This window comes from Pristis pectinata, chromosome 23 (genome assembly GCF_009764475.1).
Source record: "Pristis pectinata isolate sPriPec2 chromosome 23, sPriPec2.1.pri, whole genome shotgun sequence".
Lineage (NCBI taxonomy): Eukaryota > Metazoa > Chordata > Chondrichthyes > Rhinopristiformes > Pristidae > Pristis > Pristis pectinata.
Window position 1 is genome coordinate 18,527,008 of NC_067427.1, and position 24,215 is coordinate 18,551,222.

General features: G+C 42.5%; 1 protein-coding gene and 1 non-coding gene across 4 annotated transcripts in view; both read right to left on the reverse strand.

Annotated features, from left to right (window-relative positions):
* The window catches only part of snapc4 (small nuclear RNA activating complex, polypeptide 4), a 39,576-nt gene extending 16,930 nt beyond the window's left edge, over positions 1-22,646 (reverse strand). The window contains exons 1-14 of one of the 3 annotated variants that reach the window (XM_052037027.1): positions 22,401-22,646; positions 21,209-21,243; positions 19,510-19,689; positions 14,032-14,154; positions 13,517-13,595; positions 12,577-12,658; positions 11,215-11,319; positions 9,345-9,417; positions 8,707-8,871; positions 7,529-7,676; positions 4,002-4,108; positions 2,603-2,697; positions 1,992-2,086; positions 776-861 (exon numbers count right to left, since the gene is read on the reverse strand). In XM_052037027.1, coding sequence (XP_051892987.1) covers positions 776-861; positions 1,992-2,086; positions 2,603-2,697; positions 4,002-4,108; positions 7,529-7,676; positions 8,707-8,871; positions 9,345-9,417; positions 11,215-11,319; positions 12,577-12,658; positions 13,517-13,595; positions 14,032-14,154; positions 19,510-19,689; positions 21,209-21,243; positions 22,401-22,539 — 1,512 coding nt within the window. In that variant the 5' untranslated portion in view covers positions 22,540-22,646. Of the gene's footprint in view, positions 1-775; positions 862-1,991; positions 2,087-2,602; positions 2,698-4,001; positions 4,109-7,528; positions 7,677-8,706; positions 8,872-9,344; positions 9,418-11,176; positions 11,320-12,576; positions 12,659-13,516; positions 13,596-14,031; positions 14,155-19,509; positions 19,690-21,208; positions 21,247-22,400 lie in introns of those variants that run through there. The other 2 variants (XM_052037026.1, XM_052037028.1) reach the window with 2 other exon arrangements.
* LOC127582324 (Z30 small nucleolar RNA) lies at positions 21,710-21,807 on the reverse strand. Its single transcript, XR_007958099.1, has one exon. It is a non-coding gene; the product is annotated as a Z30 small nucleolar RNA (small nucleolar RNA).
* Positions 22,647-24,215: the final 1,569 nt, after the last annotated feature.

Below are 24,215 nucleotides of genomic sequence, written 5' to 3' on the forward strand. Positions count from 1 at the left end.
GAGTGCAGAAAAGATTTACCAGGATATCGCCTGGACTTAGGGGCCTGAGTTACAAGGAGAGGTTGCGCAGACTAGGACATTATTCCCTGGAATTTAGGAGATTGAGTGGTGAGCTAATAGAGATATACCAGAATGAGGGGCATAGACAGGGTGACAGCACACTCTTTCCCAGGGAGGAGGTGCTAAAAACAAGAGGGCATAGGTTTAAGATCAGAGGCGAGAGATTTAATAGGGACATCAGAGGCAGCTTCTTCATGCAAAGGGTGATGCATATTTGGAATGAGCTGCCAGAAATAGCGATTGAGGCAGGCACATTAGCTATGTTTAAAAGCCATCCAGATGTACATGGATAGAAGAGGTTTAACGGGCTATGGGCCAAACACGGATAGATGGGACTAGCTCGTTGGGTAACACAGTCAGCATGGATGAAGGGCCTGTTTCCATGCTGCAAGACTATGAATTCTCCAAACCTGCTTTAATCCAAAAAAAAACTCAGCTCCCATTTGTACAGGCAAACCATGAAGCCAAAATTCCTCAACTCTGGAACCATTTGTGTAAAATCTTTTCTGCACCTTCTCTGGAACTATCACACCCTTCCTAAAATGTGTTGATGAGAACTCCAGCTGTGGCCTAACTAGTACTTAACAAACAGAAGAACATCCAAAATCTCATTCAGTTAGCAGCAGTTTTACTACAAACAGTATTTTGTTGCAATCCAAAATATTCAAAAGGATTTCATTATAATTCATAGATCCCTCTGCATTTGGACCCTTACCTTCAGACCTGTTAGTATTTTCCATTTACTAAGGCACTGAGTGTCTGTCCTGCCTGATAGCTCTGCAGCTATCTTGGCCCACTTGCCTGTAAAAAGACATTCAAAACATTGAAACTTTGGTTGAGAATAGGGTATCAAGTGATAAACTAGAACTGCAAGTCCTGTAATGCGATGCATTAAGACACTGGCATTCACTAAATAATACAAAATACATGTTTAGTTATTACTTTGCTGCTTCACTATTGTAGTATTCAGCACAATTACATTTCACCATCTCCACATCAAGTTACAGATCTGGAGAGAGAGTGAGCAACATTTGTCACATGACAGCAGTGGAGGAACAAAGTTGAGGGCTAGTTTGTTAGTGCTTCCCAAATGATTTTTAACTGAGACTGATATTTCAATGCTGTTAGATTAACACTCAAACCCTCTCCATGTATTCTAAATTCCTCTAAATATTCTTGTGTGTTCTCCCAAGTCATCCCCTTCTATCAAAAAGCCATCCTTTTGGTCTACTATGCAGTTACCCTATGTACCACCTATGGCTCTGTTAGCCTTCTATAACCTGATTACAAAAATCCTTGTCTTCAAACTGGCCTCCCTGCCCAAACACCCGCACCCCCCCACCAAACCCCCACACTTAACTACTCTTCCTCTATCTTGTCAAATGAATCCACTGCTGACTAGAAATAGAGAATTAAGAATAAATTGAATCTGCTTGGAGCTTGGTGTGTGGTGAGACAGGAAGAGCAGCCTTCAGGTGGAGGAAAAAACCCCAAGGACTGGGAAGATGCAAAAAACTTCTTTTAAAGTTTAGGGAACTGGTTTAGAAAACTTGCAAAATTTTATCTATCTTTTGGCTTTAGTTTGCTGTTCTGTGCTGGAAATTCTTTACTTGGTCTCTTATTTGAGAACCAATAATAGGGAAGATTCTGTTACAAGATGACATATGGATTGATAGTCAATCAAAAGATTTAGACCAATTAAGAGAAGCAAAAATTGGCTAAAGGCACATCTTGTCTGACAAACTGAAGATATAATGGTATGCATTTTTAAAGAAAGTGATGAAGATTTTGTGTTAATTTAGAAAGGACATGCAGCACCTATAATGCACAGTGATCATCACTTCAGGGCATGACTGGGGAAAAAAGGGAAATAAAACTGGTACAGCAGCAAAATGAGCTTTCAGGTTCTATATGTGCATCTCATCTCTTACCAACTCCATGCTTCTCGATCAGCGCTTTAAAGGTGCTCTCTTCCTGTTCTGTCCATTTTCCTTTTCTCACATTTTGATCTAAACCGTTCCGGTACCTGTGAAAGATTTAACACAGTCTTTATCATTCCCACATCTCCAGCAATTTATCACTATCCTTGTGTGAAAAATAGCCACTGCTGCATAACAGAACATCCAGCCACAACCTGCCCAACCAAGACAGTTTGCTTCAATAACAGCAGCCCTTTTATCACCAATCATGCAGCCATTCTCACCCCAAGAAAACCATTACCTATGTCTCAGTTGGTGAAAGGGACTTCCTAAACCACAGACCATGAAGGTCCAAGATTGATACTTGAGTACAAAAATCATTTTACAGGTGAGATGCAATTGACTCCAATGCTCCCTAACCTGGAGAAGAGGAAAATGAGAGCAGGACATTTCATGGTACTCTGCACTACTCCCCATCTAGTGCTTCCTCATGGAATATAAATATTACAGGGCACCTGCCACTGGAACAAGTTGAAGAAACCATTGGGAAATATGGGCTAGTGAACAGAAAGATAAGGTCGATCTCACCCCAACTCTGGCAACGTGCCACACCATAAACATACCTGTCTCTACATTGGGCATCAATCCTCCCAGGCACTTCCTCTTGAATCTTAAACCAGTCCCGGCTTCCATATTTTGCCACTGCCTTCAGGAGAAGCTAGGAAACAAAACAATCTCCCATTACATTAGTCCTTAATGCTGCTTGGCCCCAGAGGAATGAAGAGAGAAAAATCTAGTGGGGTTACCTAGAACTAGATGACATTGTTTCAGAATTAGGAATTGCCCATTTAAGATGGAAATAGAATAATTTTATTTTCCTCTCTCAGAAGGTTGTGAATCTTTGCCTCCAGAGAGCTGTGGAAGTGGAGTCATTGAATATATTCAAGGCAGAGATTGACAGATATTTAAACTATATATATAAAAAAAATCAAGGGATGGGAGGGGGAAGAGTGGGAAAATTGTGTTGAAGCCTATGGATCAGACACGATCTTATTGAATAGGAGAGCAGGGCCCAGGGGCCAAACCTCATTCTTGTTTCTCCCTTTATGCCTTTCTATCACAGTAATCCTAACCCAATAAGAGAACCCTAGTTGCATATTTCCATTGCTTTTACATCCCTCCTATAATTGGGCACCAAAACCATCCAATATCGTTCCTTTACTTTTAGATTCCATCTCCAAAAGCAAAGATTCAGTTCATCTTTTAGGTCATATTATGAAATATGAATATTATGAAAAAAATTATCCACTAGATGACAGAGAAAGAACCACGTATCAAGAAATTTCTCAGAACCAGTGCTGTTGGATACAACTGTAATCAGCATTCCCAGATTTTGGTGGGAAGATACAACCAGATAATGGCAGTGAGGTTCTCTGTACCCAAAATGGGCGACACACAGAACTGGATTCCCTGGCGAAGCTTTACAGTTGAATGAATGACCAAAATTTATCTTTAACATTTAACTAAGGTGAAGTGCTGAAGGAAAGCCTCAGTGGTCATGCCTTTGTAGAGAAGTGCAGAAAAAAAACCTACAGTACTGTGAAGAGGACAAGTCAGTAAACTGCAATCACCTTCTGCAATGACCCAATTGCAACTAGAACCGGCTGGTGATCCATGACAGAACAGAGGCACAGTACAGTAGCATTGTAGTTAGCATAATGCTTTACAGCACCAGTGACCCGGGTTCAAATCCGGCCACTGTCTGTAAGGAGTTTGTAGGTTCTCCCCGTGTCTGTGTGGGTTTCCTCCAGGTGCTCCAGTTTCCTCCCACATTCCAAAGACGTACATGTTAGGAAGTTATGGGCATGCTATGTTGGCGCTGGAAGCGTGGCGACACTTGCGGGCTGCCCCCCAAAATCACTACGCAAAAGATGTATTTCACTGTGTGTTTCGATGTACATGTGACTAATAAAGATTTGATCTTGACCTTTGAGAAAAGGACCCACAACCAGAGCAACCTACCGCATCTTCTGCTGGTGACCAGGGCCCTTTTTTGAGTGTGGGATCTAGAGACTTGGACCAGCGATACAAAATCTGGCTACCATTCCGTCCCTCCATAAAGTACGCAACTGCAAAGAAACAGATCTGCATTTCAGAATCTTATCTATATAAACCAAATCAAAAAAAAAACCAGAATACCCACTATTTAGTGCTGGGGAAATAGACCAGTCAAAAGATTGTAGGATAGGTTCTGTTAAAGTTCATAGTCCCCAACAACCCCCTTGCTCCTAATTTATGTATAAAATGCCTTAGGACTCTCCTTTATCCTACCTGCCAAGCACATTTCATGGCCCTTTTAGCCCTCCTTTTCTTTCTTGTTTCTTTTATATTCTTCAAAAGACTGGTCTGATTTCAGCTTCCTGAACCTTGCATCTGCTTCCTTTTTCTATTTAACTAAACTTACAACATCTCTTGTCATCCAAGGTTCCCAGACCTTCCCTGATCCTTATACCCCACTCTGATCACCTGGCCAAGCTCATTCCCTAATAGAAGTTCTCATATGGTACCATCTCTAGTTGGACTATCTACATATTGTTTCAAGGAACCCTCCTGGATGCACCTAACAAATTCGGCCCCCATCCAAGCCCTTGGCACTGAGATAGTTCCAGTCAATATTGGGAAGTTAAAAATCACCCACTACAATAACCCTGTTACATATTTCCATTATCTGCCTGCTTATCTGTTCCTCTAGATCTCGTCAGCTATTAGGAGGCCAATAGTATAACCCCATCATGGTGATTGGACCTTTCTTATTCCTGAGGGCCTCACTGGATGAACCCGCCAAGATTTCTTCTCATAGCCCAGCAGTGACATTCTCCCTAATCAGTAATGCAACTTCCCCACCTATCTATCTCGGTTTGCTGGCTGCATGATCTTACATAGAACAGTACAGCACAGCACAGGAACAGGCCCTTTGGCCCACGATGTCTGTGCCAAACACAATGCTGAATTAGACCAATTCTCTTCTGCCTGTACATGACCCCTCCATTCCCTGCATATTCACATGTCTAACAGCCTCTTAAACCCAACTATCGTATCTGCTTCCACCACTCCCCTGGCAGCCTGTTCCAGGCACCTACCACTTTATGTAAAAAAAAAATTGCCCCTCACATCTCCTTTAAACTTGCCCCCTCTCACCTTAAGTGCCTGTACTCTAGTACTTGACATCTCTACCATGGGAAAAAAGTTCTGTCTGCTCTATCTATGCTTTTCATAATGTTATAAAGTTCTATTGAGTCTCCCCTCAGCTTCCAACGCTGCAGAGAAGCCAATCCAAGTTTGTCCAACCTCTCCTTATAGCTAATACCCTCTTCTTTCACATCCCCCTCTGTCACATCCAAAACATCTACACACTGGCACGTTGAGCTGCCAGTCCTACCCTTCTCTCAATCAAGTTTCTGTAATGGTTACCGCATCATAGTTCCATGTACTAATCGAAGGCTCCAAATTAATCTTCCTTACCTGTTATACTTGTGCATTAAAATAAATACACTACACACCATCATTCTTGCCACATTCATTATCTTAGTCCTGCCTGCTTTTGCTGTTAGACTTACTTAACCTCTACCTTCACCTCAATCACTCCACGTTCTGACCTACTGGTCTGGTTCTCACTTCCCTGCCACACTAGTTAAAACTCTCCCGAGTAGCATTAATAAACCTCCCTGAAAGGATATCGGTGCCCCTCCAGTTTCGGTACAATGAATCCTTCTTGCGCAGGTCCCACCTGCTCTGGAAGAGATCCCAATGATCCAGGTATCAGAAGCCACACATTCAACTGTACTAGCTTCTTATTTCTGGCCTCACTACCATGTGGTACAGGGAGTAATCCTGAGATTGCCACCCAAGATCCTGCATTTTAACCTTCTACCTAACTCCCAAAAATTACTTATGCATTGCTCTTCCTGCCCAAGTTGTTCATATCAATACGGACCACGACTTCTGGCTGCTCACCTTCGCCTTTCAGAATGTCCTGTACACACTCAGAGACATCCTTGACTCTGGCACCAGGGAGGCAACACACCATCCTGCAGTCTTGCTTACAGCCACAGAAGTGCCCATTCTGTGCCCCTGACTAAAGTCCCCATTCACTACCCCTTGCCTAGACTTTGTCTTTTCTTGCTGTACAACAGCCAGTCTTGGTGCCAGTGATTCTCCTGATTGTTTAGGGGTTGGAAACATACGGTGTTATAGAGTGACAGACATGGCTTTTTAGAGCACTGGAAGCAATGAGTTAGAGTAGAAATGACAGTGAGGATTCTCCCTCTTGTTCACCATGTAGTACAAGAGCAGAGTTGGGGTCAGGTTCAGCTGTGACACCCCCTGCTGGCTGGATCTCTTATTCACACTCACCAATTAGGCCCAACATTTAGCATCTTGATGAGGTATTAGGGGAAGAGTTAGAGGTCAGCTAGGCATGATGTGGGGAAGGATGCCTTTGAGCTGAGGTGGGAAAAAGGAAATGTGCGATTTGATCAAGGCAGGAATCTCACCTCTGGGGTATGACATATTGCCCACTTTGTACAGCCACATCATGCACACCTAGCAGAGACAGGTTAAACTTAACCAGAGAAGCCACAAATACCGTGACTAAAAGCTCAGAGGCTGGGTATCCACTCTCAAGTGACTCGCCTCGTGTATTGCCTAATACTTTCCTCCATCTACGAGGTACAAAATGGAATTCAGCCCACTCACTTGGATAAGTGCAGTTCAAGCTACACAAGTTGGAGAATACTTCAACATCACCTCCCAAACCCATTACCTCTACCACTTAGGACACAACAGTAGCCATATGGCTCCCCTCTAAGTCCCACACCATCTTGACTTGGGAACAACACCGTTCCTTCATCATCACCTGGCAGAAATCCTGAAACATGCTATGTAGGTACTTCGACCAGGAATGTAGCAGTGAAGAAGGCTGCTCAATATGACCTTCAAGGGCAAAAAAAGAGTTGGCACTAAATGCTGGCCTCGTTGGCAGGCCTTCATTGCACAAGTTTGCTACTTTTAAAACAAAAAGCAATGCTTCTCTTTACAATATCTTACAAAAAATCAATTTGAAATTACAAAATTGTTAAAGCATAAAAAAGGAGTCCATGTGGCAAAAATGAGCCCATGGCCTCCAGCTTCTTCCCTTGGCTCTGCATTTCTCCTACCCTGCCATCAACCATATTTTCATTCCTTTTGGAAAGAGACAATAAAATCTGCTTCTACCACCACATACTACATGAAAGGTTTTCCTTCTGGTCACCCCTGGCTCTTTATCAATTGCTTTAAATTTGTCTTCTAGTTTTTGACAGTTCTGATATGAAAATAATTTCTCATATTCCCACTGAGCCTATACTGCTGATGATATTGAACAGCTTTATCAATTTGTAAACAGAAGTCAGATTACACTACAAGTTGGGTAGACAGCTCTTGGGTGTCAGGAAGGGATTTGGATTCAGGCCCCTTCATGCTAGCCCGATCTGCACTGCTGATACACTCACTCTTTGTATATGGGATGAAGTTTCCAACTCTCATTTTTTGCACTAGTTCAGTAAGCATCTGGTCTTCTTCCTTGGTCCACTCTCTCTTCTTCAGGTCCTTGTTATGCTCTTGGTACTTTTGAAGGCACATGTAAGCGGTACGGTTTGTCTATAGCAGGAAGGAGAGAAAGGAAAATGAAGTTTTAAGATGATGAATATGTTATAATCACTTTTTAAATTGTTGTTGGGTTTATTTTCAACACACACCCCTGCATTGGCTCAAGTGACTTTACCTAGATACCACAATGTCATGGGTTCAAGCCCCATTCCAGGCTGGAACACAACGTCAGCCAACATTGCCAGTGCAGTAATTACAGATGGCAACACTTTTAAACAGAACCAAAAATGATTCCTTCCCCTTCACTGTCTGTATCAAACTGAAGCAATGGTCACTCCTAGAACCTCTAATACCAAAATACAACTTCAACATTACGAGAAATTGTTTAAAATGATCAAGTACCTCATTAAATTACTCATTGCTGGATTTGCTGTGTGTAAAATAGCTGCTTATGTAAAAGCCATCAAACTTCAAAAATAATCTCTTGCACTTTAAGTACTTCTTAGATCTTTTTAAGTATTGGGTGAAGGCATTACAGAAATACAACTCTTTTTCCCTTTCTATGACATACAGTTTCATGAGATCTTCAGTCAGAATCAACACTTCATAATCATGACATTGCTCATAAAAACACAGGACCAACACACTCATGGATTCAACATTCACTCCCATCAGACAGAATAGGTCTCTCGATTAGAATTCTAGCCTGGGGTAATTTGACTCAATATTAGCAAGGAATTGACGTCATCATCTCTGTGTTAGAGCCAGTTGCATTAAAGGTTAAAAGACTGAGGGAAGGTGGATGGGATCAAGATCTAACTGGCCTTGATCTGAATGGGAGAAACCAGAATGGTAAAAAAGGTTTGAACGGCTGAATGCCTCACTTCTGCACTATTTTCCTAAAATATATCAGTATGTATTGTTACCAGTTGCTGTTCGGATCCTCCCAGAAATAGGCAAGACTCAGTGGTGAAGGCTGGCTGCCACTGAATTGCTCCGTCAACACTCAGTAAACTTACAAGCAGAGAAAAGCAGATTTGTGTGGAGTGGAACTCAATTTTTCACTACGCAACATCAGTACCTTTAGCTCACTTGCAATCCACTCCCAATCCACACAGCCACATCTCTCTGCGATCTCAATTAGCTGCTGCGTCTCTTGGCTGCTCCACTGTCCTTTGTTAATGCTTGGGTGTTCAGAGTTCTGCCAGACCCTCTTAATATCTTCTGCCTTGCGACTTCCATCAAACTACAAACAGAAAACGCAATTAAAAGTCCAGCATAGTTTTAAGCCTTTAAAAGGCTTGTAAACTTCTGGAACTGGAAAGAGTGTTCTCATTTGTCAGTCCAGAAGGTATCTGATTTAACTTACTTTGGACCATCAGAGCACAAATGGCCAAGGAAGAGAAATCAGACAGAACTTTACCCCTCCTGACCACAATCAAGTATAGCTGGCCAGATCAGAATGTGAAGCAAGTAATTAACTTTCAAGATGAAAGAATACCCAAAAATACATTCCGAATGGTGCAGGGGGTGGAGGGCGAAGGGGTGGAGGCTCTGAAAATGTATTCAAGCAAACACCAAGTTCGATGGATATCTAAGGAGATGAACAGATGCAGAGAGCAGGAAGGGTAGAGAATAAAAGGGTGGATGGTGTGGGCAGGAACCCAAAACCAAACTGATTAACCTTAAACATACTTCCAACAATGTGGACATACTTACATCAATGTTGGCAATCTTTATCCAATCGTGGTCATCAAACCTGTTTCCCAACAACTGCCGTTGTGTCATCTGGCTATAAGAAAGTTAAGGAGTAACACTCTTTTATAAGCCATGGCTAGAGTTGCTAATACTCACTCTCAGCCAGAAGTATACATTATAGCACATATTTCACAACAGAAATATTAAATATCATTTGCTGAAAATTAATGCCTTTTATTCAGAGTGCTATTTAGAGGCAAAAGCAGAAAGAGAGCAAGAAGGCCGCTTGTTAGTTCACTCCACAGCCAAATGTTTGGCAGGATATCAAAAGACAATCTAGAATAGTGAACACCATGAAATTCAGATTAAACGTACTTTCATTTCAGTAGAGGCATCTATTGTTTCAGAAACATGCACCAGCGGTAGGATACAGGAAAATCTCTCACGGCAGACAGGATATTTTCCCTGCCTGGTGGTTTCACGCAAATTTAAAACGTCCCCAAGAATACCGTGATCTTTATACCAGCACCTACCCCCAACCCCTAGCATGCTTCGTCAAATGACCCATCCTGTAGACTTAATTTGGTCAATGGATGGTCTGTGCTCAGGTATTACCCCATATTGTCCTAAAAATAATCCCACTAAGTCAGATGGAGTTTCTCAGATCACCAAAGCTGGATGCTTTGTTTTTGCATTGAAGGCAGGTTCAGAACTACCAGCCTCTCCATCCCTATCAAGACCTCAAGCCTACAGTTTCTCAAGCTTGTACGTAAATTGTGATTCTGATACAGTAAATAGTCTTTTAAAAAAATGTTGTATCTGCATTCACTTCAAGGTTTTGATTAATTTGTTCCTCATAGTGCCTGTGTAAATATGAATAGACGCTCAAGTCAGTCCTTCAACTCTATTAGATGGTTGGGCTCTACTCCATTTGATCAACTTTCCCACGTTCCTCAATATATTCTTACTCCAAACTAATAAACTCATTCTAGAACCTCAGGCCTGGCAGTTCTGAGAAATGTTGCACCATTCATCACTAGGAGGATAACCAATTCTATGCAAAAATTGCAACACTTGTCCTCCTGAGTGAAAACAAAGGCTACGATAGCCTGGATTGCTCTTTGTAGCATCCTTTGCCAGAGAACTTAAGTGTGGCATAGGTGCTCTGTATGAATGGGACACAGTTGTAGCAATTAAAATAAAACCGAATATCCATCATCTTCTGTGTTTTTAAAATATATTTAAAATGTCTTTAAAATAGGCTCAACAATCAAGTTCTTTAGGAAGAGAGATAGAAACGTACAGCAACTTAGCACTCCAATATGTAAGCTGCAGGCTCTAGTGGTTCAAGCAAATATTGCAGACCCCACAGCACTATTAGAGAAGCAGGAAGTTCTCTCAGGGCTCCTGGATAAAATTGCACCCACAACCAAAAATGCTGGTTATTCATCAAAAGAGGTGCTGTTGAGGGCAAGAGTTGAATTTTCCTTGCTTGTTTTCAGCGTGGAGTCAACTCTGTAAATGATGACAATCCAAAGACTACAAGTCTGAAATTAAAGGCAGAAAACACTAGGAAAGTTCAGGAGATTAACTAACAGAAGAAAATGCAACCAACAACTTCACCACACCTCCTTCATTTGATGTCATCAACAGACCTATGGCTTATTGCAGCTAAAGAGAATAAATGTACATGTGCACATCCATAAATTTTTGTTCACAAACACAGGTATTATGGCAGTAAATCAGAAGAAACCTTCCCATGCAAGAGCAATGTCCTACTAAAAAGGCAAAAGAAAAGGACAGTCATAATGCAAATCAATTGGCATGAAGATGACTAATGCTCAATTAGATACTCTTCTAAAAATGCCTGTTGGCAGGAAGGTTATCTCACTTGATCTCTTCCATTTCTCGCTCAGTTTCACCAATCTGCTTCCTCAAGCTATTTTTCTCCTTTTCATTGCGGGAAAGTTCCAGCTTTTTGTTCAGGTACTCAAGCCTAGAAATGCAAGGGAAAAATAAGTAATTCTTAGTTTATGCCCTGACTTGTGCCCATTATCAATCAGGGCAGCAACAAGGGCACAAAAGTTTAGATCTCAATGCTCCAATGTGAGGAAGAGAAAAATAAAGCAACGTTTCAGGTCTTGACTGATCAGTGATCCACTGGAAAGGAATTGAATTCTGGCCCAAAACGACAGTGATGTGTCTTAAAATGGAATGCTCCATTGATACTTTAAGCTTGGATAAAGCTCTGGGAAGTTGCCAAGACTGTAACCCATCAAGGAGTGAGCATTTACTGGTGTTTATGAAGAGACATTTAATGAGGCAAAAAAAAGTGCTCTACCAGAAACATATGAAAACGATGGGCATGAAACAACCAGCTGGCACACATACAGGATGTCACTTCCAAGACAGAGAAAAAACCCAGAGCTAAAAAAAAATGGGGAAAACCTGGAATATTTCTCTGGCCCATGTCAGCTGAGAAAAACATTGCAGATCATCACAGTGCTTGTGTAACTATTAATTGAACACTCACGTTTCGTATGATAGGATCTGACCAATAGGAACCAGCTCAAGTCAATGCTGCTCTAAACTAAATGGATTTGTCTCTGACAATTGACCTAATAAGATTCTTTAAGGTGGGAATCATTCTAGAGGCTCTCTTTTAAATTGTGTCCAGTGCTACTGTTATTATTCACTGTGGGGAATATCAACAAGATCTGGCACTTATAACAATCCAAGGCATTTTATAGCACTTTAATCAAGATACTTGGAGAGCCACATTAGGAGAGGCAGCAAATTTTAGGAGCATCTTAAAAAGAAAGGGAGAATGAGTTAAGGGGAAAATTCCAAAACTTAGGGTCCACATGGCCCAAGACAAAGTTGTCAACAGTGGGATAAAGAAAATCAGGCTTGCACAAGTGGCCAAAAATCAAAGGAATGCAGAGATCTTAGGGTTTGCAATGCTGGGGTGGGGTTATAGAAATGGGAAGAACCATGGAGAGATCTGAAAACAAGGGATAGGATTTACAAAAAATGAAATGATGATGGTCTAGAAACCAATGCAAGACAGTGACCATAGAAGTAAGCTGTGAATAGGGTTTGGCACAGAGCTGACCAAGAGAGATGGCTCACAGAAGACTAAAGGGAGCATAAATTGCAACTGGTCATTGAAGGAAAAAGTTGGATTTCATATTTCACCCATACATAATAGATCAGGGCTGGGCCAATGATATATATAAAAAATTAATTCTACCTCATGAGTTTAGGCTGCAGCAGCCGCTGGGTCGAATCATTTGCAATCGAGACTCTTAGCTTGTCCTTCTCTTTCTGCTTCCCTGTGAAAGGACAAAGATCAGAAGGTGAGTGTCTTTTGTAACTTATGACCATGTCCACAGAAGTGCCTGGAGCTCCATCAGTGATGTCCATGCTCTGCAGTCATTGGGAGGTATCAGGTGATGACTAAAATAGACATCCCACCAATGCCAGTCCTTACTGATCAGATGCTAAGCCCCAGCCCAGCACCAGCCAATACTACATAGCTCAGCTAAGGTACTGAATGGAGGGCCAGAGCTACATGCAACCCCAGCAGTCTACTCAGTTGCATTAAACAGAACCCTATTAGCACCCACTCTGAGAGTTAAATGCCAGCCCTGCCAGCAACACCCCAACCCAAGAATGAATTTAACACTATTTTGTTAGTTTGTTTTGTTATATGTCAAAACCTACAGTCACTTCACATAAAATGCGACACAGATTATATGGGCTACCAGATTACAGTCGGCTAATTGAACACAAACTCCAGTTAAACCTGGCACTTTTATAAGAAAGCACACTGGGGAATCTGCAGTCTGAAACTAAACAGCAGCTCAGAAAAGCCTGAAAAGTACCACTGATGTTATTTTGTCTCAATTTGTATGCCACCCCCACAACAATTTGCAGATAGTATTTTTAACATTGTAGAATGTCCTAGGACTCCTCAAAAGGAGCAAAAGACAGTCAAAACATTATACAGGTTGAATATGGAGACAATAGGACATGGAACAGAACATTGCTGAAGGAGACAGAAATTCAAGAGGAAAGGATTAGAGAGAAAATTCCAGAACTGAGGCAGCTGAAGATACTGACACCAAAGGTTGAACAATGAAAATTGAGACGTGGAAGGGGCCAATGTTAGAGAAGTTGCTAATACTTACAGCTAGTTATGAGAAATTCCTCAAAGGATTTTATGCCTTGTGTAGCCTTCTCCTTTGTGTCTTGGTTTGCTGGAGGACCCTGATCACAATTACAGAGATATAACGTATAAGATTTTAATCATATTTAAATGGTAAGCAGCTGTTGTAATTAGTGTTGACAAACATTAATACTTGTTCAAATGATGCAGGTACAAGTAACATTAAATATCACTCATTGCTCATCCAGTTCTGATAGAGGTTCATTAATAAACAAGTAGGTTGATCAACTGCTTCAAATGGCACTGAGTCAACTGGGGAGCATGACACTGGAGTTTCATGCAGGCCAGACCAGATAAATGGTTGCAGGACTACTTCTCTTAAAAGACATTGAGTAAACCAGTTGGGATTTGAGGAGAAACTTTTAGTCATTTTCCTCTAGATGGGGGAAATAGATATATCTGCTGGTGTTCAATAAGTAGGTATAAACACCAGAAACAATTAGCAATTTTTTTGTTAAATAGTTCAAAAATACTCACAAGACCAGTCACTTTATCCCTGAAGTATGGTTTCATGAAGTGCCCCAGGAACAGGGAGGACTGACTCTTTGCTGATTTTGACTTCTCTACACCTTGTCCTGCCAGGTCACACATGATTTCAGCCTGCAGGAGATAAAAGGGAATTGTGTATTCATGAACAGAGGAAGGATATAGGTTAAATATATTTCACAAATTCAAAAGGAAGATTACTTGGGTATTGAAAGGGTCTACTCTAGATGCACCAAAATTTTGCCAGGACTAAGTTACTGGTGACAGGTTACACAGATGGGGATCATATTCCCCACATGCAGTTAAAGTATTTGAAATACCAGATTTTGTCTGGTGGGCGAGTCTAGAAGGGGCCATAGTCTAAGAAGTGTCAGCTGTGATTAATTGGGTAGTGCATTAATCCTGGTCAGAAGGCTACTGGCTCACCCTACTCTTGTGGCTTGAGCACAAAAATCTAGCTGACACTCCAGTAGCACAAGGTAAAAGACAAACAGCACTACACCAAAGAGCAGGAGAGTTACTAATATCTATCTCCCAGCAACAACAGCACTTATCAGAAGTACCTTCTTGACCACAAACTATGCTGATACATCCTACAGTGATCTTACTGAAACATACAAAATTATTGTAGAGCTTGTTAGCATAGATGTAGTGCTCGCATTTCCCTTGGTTACATTACAGCTAGGCTAATCAGGGTAACGTCCTGCAGCACTTATTCAATTGAGCACCTGGAACAGATCCACCAGAAAGCTGTTCAGTGAGCAGTGGATGTCAATTGAAAATTTCAAAACTAAGATAACAGATTCCTGTCATGTACGAAGGATCACTAATCAAAGACAACTGGATAAGAATAGAAGAACTAGAAGTGGGCCATTCACCCCCTTGTGCTTGCTCTGCTATTAAATTCATCGCTAATCTACCTCTGCATGCCTTTCCTGTACTAATCCCACATCATTCAGTTTTCTTCATATCTAAAGATCAATGGGTCTCTCTGTTGAATACAGGTCTTCCCCAGATCACGGAAGGGTTCCAGACAGTTCGCAAGTCAGAAATGAGGCCGCGAACTGGGTTCCCAGGTGGCAGAATATGCCTGCAGCCCCACAGCAGCTGGCAAGTGCATCCTGCCAGTCTCGCAAACTTTTGTATGGGCTGCACTCAAGGCAGGGGTTCGTAACTTGGGAAGAACTTGAATACACAGCAAATTAGTCTCTGCAGCCCTCTTCCATAGTGAACTCCAAAGATTCACTATCCCCTGGATGAACTTTTTTTCCTATCTGTCCTAAGTTGCAGACTGCTGGTTCTAGATACCCTAACCACAGGAAACATGAACACTACACCTAACCCGAAAAGCTGCACAAGAATTTTGGATGTTTCAATAAGACCACTGTTTATCCTTCTAAACTCAAGACAGCAAGACCATAAGACATAGGAACAGAATTAGGCCATTCAGCCCATTGAGTCTGCATTGCCATTCGATCATGGTTGATTTATTTTCCCCCTTAACCCATTCTCCTGCCTTCTCCCCATAACCTTTGATGCCCTTACTAATCAAGAACCTATCAACCTCCAACTTTAAATATACCCAATGACTTGGCCTCCACAGCTGTCTGTGGCAATGAATTCCACAGATTCACCACCCTCTGGCTAAAGAAACTCCTCCTCATCTCAGTTCTAAAGGGACGTCCTTCTATTTTGAGGCAGTGCCCTCTGGACGTGGAGAGATGTTTCCAGTAGTGGGAGAGTCTCGAACCACTCTATCCAGGCCTTTCAATATTTGGTAGATTTCAATGAGATCCCCCCTCATCCTTCTAAACTCTAGCGCGTACAGGCCCAGAGCCATCAAATGCTCCTCATACATTAATCCTTTCATCCCTGGGATCATTCTCATAAACCTCCTTGGGATCCTCTCCAATGCACCTCAGATTTCTGAATTCTCTCCCCATTTAGAAAATAGTCTATGCCTTTATTCCTTCTACCACAGTGCATGACCATACACTTCCCTACGCTGTATTCTATCTGCCACTTCTTTGCCCATTCTCCCAACCTGTCCCAGTCCTTCTGCAGACTCTCTGCTTCCTCAACACTACCTGCCCCTCCACCTATCTTTGCACCATCTGCAGAATTGGCCACAAAGCCATCAATTCCATCATCCAGCTCATTGACATACAACACGAAAAGTAACGGACCCAACACCAACCCCTGAGGAACACCACCAGTCACCGGCAGCCAACCAGAAAAAGCCCCCTTTATTCCCAGTCTGTCTTCTGCCAGTCAATCTTTTATCCATGCTAGTACCTTTCCTATAATACCATGGGCTCCTATCTTGTTTAGCAGCCTCATGTATGGCACCTTGTCAAATGCCTTCTGAAAATCCAACAAAACAACATCCACTGACTCTCCTTTGTCTACTCTGCCATCATTAACCATCATCAGTATCCATCATTAAGGAGCCTCACCACCCGGGACATGCCCCCTTCATATTACTACCATCAGCAGAGGTACAGGAGCCTGAAGACCCACACTCAATGTTTCAGGAATCGCTTCTTCCCCTCCGCCATCAGATTTCTGAATGGTCCATGAACATTACCTCATTATTCCTTTTTTTTTTGCACTATTTATTTATTTTTGTAACTTATAGTAATTTTTGTCTTTATGTCTTGCACTATCCTGCTGCTGCAAAAACAACGAATTTCACAACATATGTCAGTGATAATAAACCTGATTCTGACTGTTACTTCCTCAAAGAGTTCCAACAGATTTGTCAGGCAAGATCTCCCCTTGAGGAAACCACGCTGACTTCGGCCTATTTATCATGTGCTTCCAAGTACCCCAAAACCTCATGCTTAATAATGCAGTTTAAGATCTTACCAACCACTGAAGTAAGGCTAAATGGCTGATAATTTCCTGTCTTTTGCCTCCCTCCCTTCTTAAAGGCCTAGAATGTGTCATCTCTCCTCCTGCAACAAACCTTCCATCCAGATGCAGTCTATTTGGACTCCACATAATTGGAGCAAGATGGCACTACTCCTGAACTCAAATCCTCTTGCAATAAAAGGTGAAAGTGTCTATCTTCCTAATGGTTTGCTGAACCACATTAACTATCATTGACTCGTGTCAAAAGACACACAAGTCCCTCTGACCACCAAAACCCTTCAACATCTCACCATTTAAAAAAAATGCTGTTTTACCACTTTTTTCCTACCAAAGTGGATGACCTCAATATTTAATCTGCCATGTCTTTACCCATTCACTTATCCCATTTTTATCCCCCAAAGTGTCTATGCATGCTCCTCACAGCCCACACTGCCAGCTCGCTTTGTATCAACAACAAACCTGGATACATCACATTTGCTTCTGGGACAAGCACTGACCCTGCAGCATCCCACTGGTCAGTCTTCCCACCCAAAAATGATTTGTATATTCCTACTTGTTTTCTCTCCATTAACACTCAATACCACTAATTTTGTCTCATAACCTCATGTGGCACCTTATCAAAGACTTCCTGAAAGTCCAAATACACCAAAATCAACTTGTTCATCATTATCTATTCTCCTAGTTACTACGAGAAAAGAATTTGTCAAACATGATTTCCCTTTCGTAAATCTGTTGACTCCACCCAATCTTATTTTCTAAATGCCCTGTTACCAATTCCTTAATAAGAGATTCCAGCATTTTCCTTCCCATTGATGTCAGGTTGGATGAAGTTACAATTCAGTTCAACCATAATCTAACTGGATGGTGGAACAGGCTCAAGGGAATTCATGTACTCCAGATTTTTACCATTATTCTCCTTAGTTCCTCATTTGTCTATGGGAACTAATTAGCAGAGTAATGAGGGATGACATGTGCAGTCCCCACAACAGGGACTTTGAGTGGGATTACAGATCTCAGCCCTCAGCAACAAATAGAAAGAAATCATTTGTATTAAAGCAACTCTGAGGACGGGTGGCGATGTCTCAATTTGATTTTACTCATCCAGACAAGATTGAAGATCACAAGTACTTTAAACAGAAGTCCATAAAATATTACAGACAGAAGGCCTTGGTACAATTTGATTGACAGTTACAATAGTTGCAACATCATACTGATGAAGTAGTTTCTAAATGCCTGCTATTTTCCACTGAACCTCAATGAAAGCTCGAGGAACAGCACCTCATCTCCTGTCCATTCACGTGCAGCCCTCGGGACTGAGTATCGAATTCAATTTCGTATAACTGGAGAAAATACTGGGAACACTCAGCAGATTGGGCAGCATCTGTGGAAAGAGAAAGAGCTAACGTTTCAGGTCTCAGACCCGAAACAATAATTGTTTCTTTTTTCAAACATACTGTTGCCAGCTGAGTATTTCCTGCATTTGCTGTTTTTATTTCAGTTTTCCCAGCAGCTGCAGTTTTTTAAAATTTATTTTAAATAACTAGTCTTTTCTGGCCAATTCTGACACAAAGTCATCCACGGTTTTTCCCTCTATATGCTACCTGAGCTGTTGAGTACTTCCAGCATTCCCTTTTGTTTCAGATTTCCAGCAACTGCTGTTTTCTACATCTCTCAGTTCCAGCACGTTTTTCCCCTTTGCCGCTGCCATTCGTCTTGCTCTATTTACATCACTCCAGACAAATCAGTTATGATTAACAAGCATTTGCTTCACTCTCTCAGACAGCACCAGATCAATCTTGATTTGTACTTCATCTCAGACATTCTTTGTTTTCTTTACAGCTCCCTCTTTCTGCAACTTACAACATATTTAAAAAACCACGTATTTGCTTGGGGGCAGTGTGGAGAAGGCTCACTGGGTTGATTCCTGTGATGAACTGTACATATATAAAGAGAGGGTGATGCTGGGTCATTGACCTGAAAGTTTTCTCCCTCCACAGATGCTTCCTGCTCAGCTGAATATCTATAGCTTTTTCTGTTCTTACTCCAAAATGCCTCATAAGGCACAGGCGTACGTTGAGGAAGTCCCGTAGTTAATTCTGGGTCTGAGCAAGTTAGGTGATCTGCAATTCACCTCAGACTCCCTGGGATAGGAAGTGGGGGTAAAGAACTGTGAATGCCCCAGTAGCTGATCACTATGTACACACTACAGCAAAACAAAAAGGGCACGAGCAAGGTTAGGATCACAATTGTGTGATGTTTAGACACTTATATCCAGGCACATTCAATTCAGGCCAAGACATGACAAGCACCTAACTGTGATACAGGATTTCAATCATCCCATGCTTGCCTTCCACTTCCCTTTTAAAGCACTAACAGACAGTAATGGAAGAACAAGAAAAGGAGTGGTTGAGGGGACAAAACCTTCAGTTACAGGCAGCCCTGGAAGAGTACTTTCGTGCTGAGTCCTCCATTGTACCAGACCAGCAAGGTAGCCGACACCTCCAAAAGAAAGTTGGACCAGTGAAACAATTCTGCAATTCACAGGTTATCACCAATGCCCAACTTTCTCAACCCACCTCAGCCCCAAACACTTACCTGTTGTTCCTTATTGTGGGTGAGCAGCAACTCCAGGTCCTGCAGCTTCTCCACAATGACCTCTTGGTACACCAGATTCATCTGCAGGCAGGTTTCAGGGTCCTCAGGAAGGTCATCTCCCTCATCATCCGAAATGCTGTCCGGGAGCTGAGCTGCAGTTTCCCTGCCAGAGGTCTCCACCTGAATACAACAACAGTTACTTCCTCCACCACCCCCTCTCTCATCATCTGCATTTCCTAAAAGATTAGTGGAATATCAGTAGATCTGGTCCATAGGAACAACAGTTTAAGATTATTTTTAAAGAAGGGAGATTGGCATGGAAGTGGAGGCACCATGGCTTGCTTGGCAGCAATGTCTCCCAGTTAGAAGCTTCCAGCTGTTTTCATCATAATTCATTTATGGCTGTAGTTCAGCTGGCCAGGCCAGCATTTTTTGCCCATCCACAAATATTCATGAACAGGGAATCAGTTACATTCTTGAACTTCAATTCATATGATAAATGTATTCTCATGGCTCAGGTGGGTAGGGAGTTACAGTATTTGGAGCCATTAACAATGGATTAATGGAGAGAATGAATGAACATTTAGGGAGAGGACTGGGCACCAATTAAGTGAGCTGCTATATCCTAGAAATGGTCAAACTCCCATCAAACTCCTGGCTTGTCCATTGTAGATGGTGGAATGGATTATTTAGTAGACCAAAAATGTGTAGAGCATTTAAGGAACTTTATATTTTCTTTGGAGGTGATGTAGAGAACACTCACTAGGTTGATCCCTGAAATGAAACAGTTCACATATAAAGAGAGGTCGAGCATATTGGCCTATGCTCATTGGAATTTGGAAGAATGACAACTGATTATTAAAGCATAAAATATTCTGAGGGGGATTGACAAAGTGGATGCTGAGATGATTTTTACCCTAGTGGGGCTATCCAGAAGTAGGGGACATAGTTTCAGAACAAGGGATCACACATATAAGATGGAGATGAAGAGTTTCTTCCCTCAGAGGTTTATAGTCTTTGTAATTTTCTACCCCAGAGAACTATGGGGTTATTGAATACATTCAAGGTGGAGATTGATAGATATTTGAAGTTGAAAGGAGTGAAGAGATATGGAGAGAAAACAGGAAAGTGACTTGGAGTTCAACATTGGATCAGCCATGGCAGAGCAGGCTCAAGGGGGCCAACTGGTTTACTTCTGTTTATGTTCTTATTTTTGCTTCTAATCTTGTGACGTGGGTTGGTAATCAGTAGGTAAATTGGAGAAAGTGAATAGGACAAATGGAACATTCTGTGATGGATAGTAAGGTGTGAGCAAGGGACTCAGTTTTTCATCTTATTTATGTATGCCCCAGATGAAGGAAAATTGTTGTACATCTTGTCCAGATAATAGGTCGTAAGACACAATAAATTATATGTTTTATTAGTTAGGTTCATTATCCAGTGCAGCTTGTTGTAAAGGTATGTGTGGGGCAGGTAGGAAAGAAGTACAAATGCAAAAAAGGGAAGAAATTTTACTCTTCTAATTCAAAAACAGCAATGAAACCCAGAAAGGTTGGCAAACACACCTACATGAAGCATCATTCCAATTAAGATTGCTCAATGGCCCAGAGATTTGCTCTGAGCCAGCCTGCCTTTTTAAAAACTATTGCTGTTTCTGGAAGAGACATTTTGGGACTAGGTAACGCAAAGGGTTCCCTACCAGTTGGATGCACTCCTCTTCCTCTTCATCATATCCTGCTGGAGTTAAAAAAAAGGCATTACCTTACAAATACAGCAAGTCAGGATGCTGGGAGGAACATTCCACTTGATATTGCTTATCAGAGATGTCATCAAACTGCACAAAAAGGGAATTATGTAATGCTAACCCAAATAAAAGGTGCATGTGTTCAATAATATCCACCAGCCTCCCACCAATATAATTCCTGACAACCTTTTGCTAATTTATTCCCACAATTAAATCTAATTTTCTTTTAAAGTTTTTCCAGTTTCATCAGACATGGTAGCTGGATTTATAAAACACCATTAGGAAGTGACACTAATGCAGAAAAGCCCAACACCATTCATAATGCACAGATTTTGGTCACTGGTGATTCTGAGCTCTAACACCCTCTTTAATGTTATGTATAATGCAGCAATATATCATGAAAGTGTACATTAATATCACTCCCCATCCCCCCTCCTTAAGCCTTACTGTTAACTTTAGCTCAGAGAGAAGATTAAATGTTCATCTCCTGGTCAGAGACACCCAGTAGAGGGTTGGCAATACCAGGTCAGAAAACCCTCAGCTCATCACAGCCTTTGATCCTCATTCAGATTACATCTTCAATGGATTAAAATAAAGATGATAAACCCTGGGGTCATGGATCACATCTCCATCTGACCTCCTTCAATACAATCAAAACATCCTCCCTCACACCAAGCTTTCACTTTTCTCTTTACACCACTAAAATCTCCTCTACCTATTCTACCCGGTCCTCCACCGCCACATACCCCCCCCCCCCCCACCACTTCACCATACCAAATTGCAACACCATTCTCCCCCCACTCATCCTTCTCTACTACTTCATCCTCGCTCACCTCTTATTGCCTTCTCTACACTCCCTCTCCTTAAAGATACAATCTAGAGCTAAGTTACTGCAAAGCTTTCTTAGCTTCACTCCTCCCCTTCTCCACTTCCCAATACACCGCCCTTCCCCCCAGCCGCCCTTTGTCCACTACCTCACCTCCATCCATAGTTACCTTCCTCCTGACCCACCCGTTCCTAAACTCTTCCCTCCCCTCCCCTCCCTCCCTCGTATGGTTTCCCCTCCCCGCACCGCCACAGCCCCCTGCTCGCTGGACTAAGGCTACCCCCGACCCCCGTCCCCCATCCCCCATCCCCCACCACTCACCGCCCGCTTTGCCTCCCAGCTCCTCAATGGCGCCCACTCCCACCAGGCGCTGTTCCAACTCCAGGATCTCCCGGCGAATCCGCTCTCTCTCCGCCTGCAAGACTTCACTGCTTCCCTGGGCCTCCATCGCTGGAGACATAAAATCCTGAGCGGACCTCGTGGAGTCGGCACAGAGTCAGTGCGCGAAGTAGTATCGATGCCGGAGATCCGCACTTCTCTCTGCAGCCATTTGTGAGCACGACTCCCAGATAACGCGAAGTTCCGGTTCCGGTTCAACCTTCAGCTCCTCACCTCCATCTCAACGCTCCCATGCCTCATCCCCAGTCCGTCCCAACGCTCCCATGCCTCATCCCCAGTCCGTCCCAACGCTCCCATGCCTCATCCCCAGTCCGTCCCAACGCTCCCATGCCTCATCCCCAGTCCGTCCCAACGCTCCCATGCCTCATCCCCTCTGTCCCAACGCTCCCATTGCCTCCTCCCCAGTCCGCCCCAACTCTCCTATGCCTCATCCCCTCCGTCCCAACTCTCCTATGCCTCATCCCCAGTCCATCCCAACGCTCCTATGCCTCATCCCCTCCATTCCCAACGCTCCCATGTCTCCTTCCCAGTCCATCCCAACTCTCCCATCCCAACGCTCCCATGCCTCATCACCTCCATCCCAACTCTCCCATGTCTCCTCCCTAGTCCATCCCAACGCTCCCATGCCTCCTCCCCAGTCCATCCCAACTCTCCCATGCCTCCTCCCCAGTCCATCCCAACTCTCCCATGCCTCCTCACCTCCATCCCAACTCTCCCATGCCTCATCACCTCCATCCCATCCCACCCTGGTCTTCCACCCACATCTCTACAAAACTCTCTCTATCTTCCTCCCCCATCACCCTCCAAACTTCATCCATATCCCCATTCCAAATCCCCTACCCCAATCCTAATCTAGCATCTCACCTCATTTCCCCACTTGTCACCCACCCGATTCTCACACTGACCCCCATCATCAACCTAAACTCCTCATTTCTTCGTCACCACTCCAAGCTTCCATCTCTAAACCCCATCCCCACTCCATACTATATGCACCCGAATTCCCATTCACACTACAAGCCTCAAAGTGCATCCCATAAAATCCCTCCATGATTCATGTCACATGATGCAACCTTTACCCATTATTCCCCACATTTCATAATCCAAAACCTACCAATCACCTCCGTTGTACCCAATCCCTGCCATAATCTCCATCACGTGCTCCCATTGAACCCAATGCGTTTGGCATGTCAATGGGTCCATACTCCAGAAACCCAAGTTCAATTTTCAACCAAAGGCAGTTTGAGAATTCAGTTTTTTAAAAATCTGAAAACAAAGCTGGGATCTTAAAGTGCCTGTGAAACTGCTAGATTGTTGTAGAGGCATAACTGGTTTTCTAATATTTCCTTGAGAAACATAACTGCTGCCTCTTCACAGTTAGTTTGTATATGATTTAATATTAAATTTACAAGATGAAAGATAGATCTTATGAAAATACAGCACCACCTGTGTGCTGTATTAGACCATTTGCTTGGTCATGCACGAGTCTCTGGAGCCAGATTTGAACTTGACCATATAAATTATACAAGAGAATTCTAAGTAAGGATGAGTCTTACAGATATTAAAAATTCGGGGGGACAATTTCAGCAATTGAATTGTCCCCAATTATAGTACTTTCACGAGACTATAGAACTACTCTGGTGGTTTCATTGAAATATTGGGCATATTGAAATCAAAAATGTGGTTAGATGAGGAATGAAATAAGAATGATAAAATTCAAGGATTTTCATTAATCTGGAT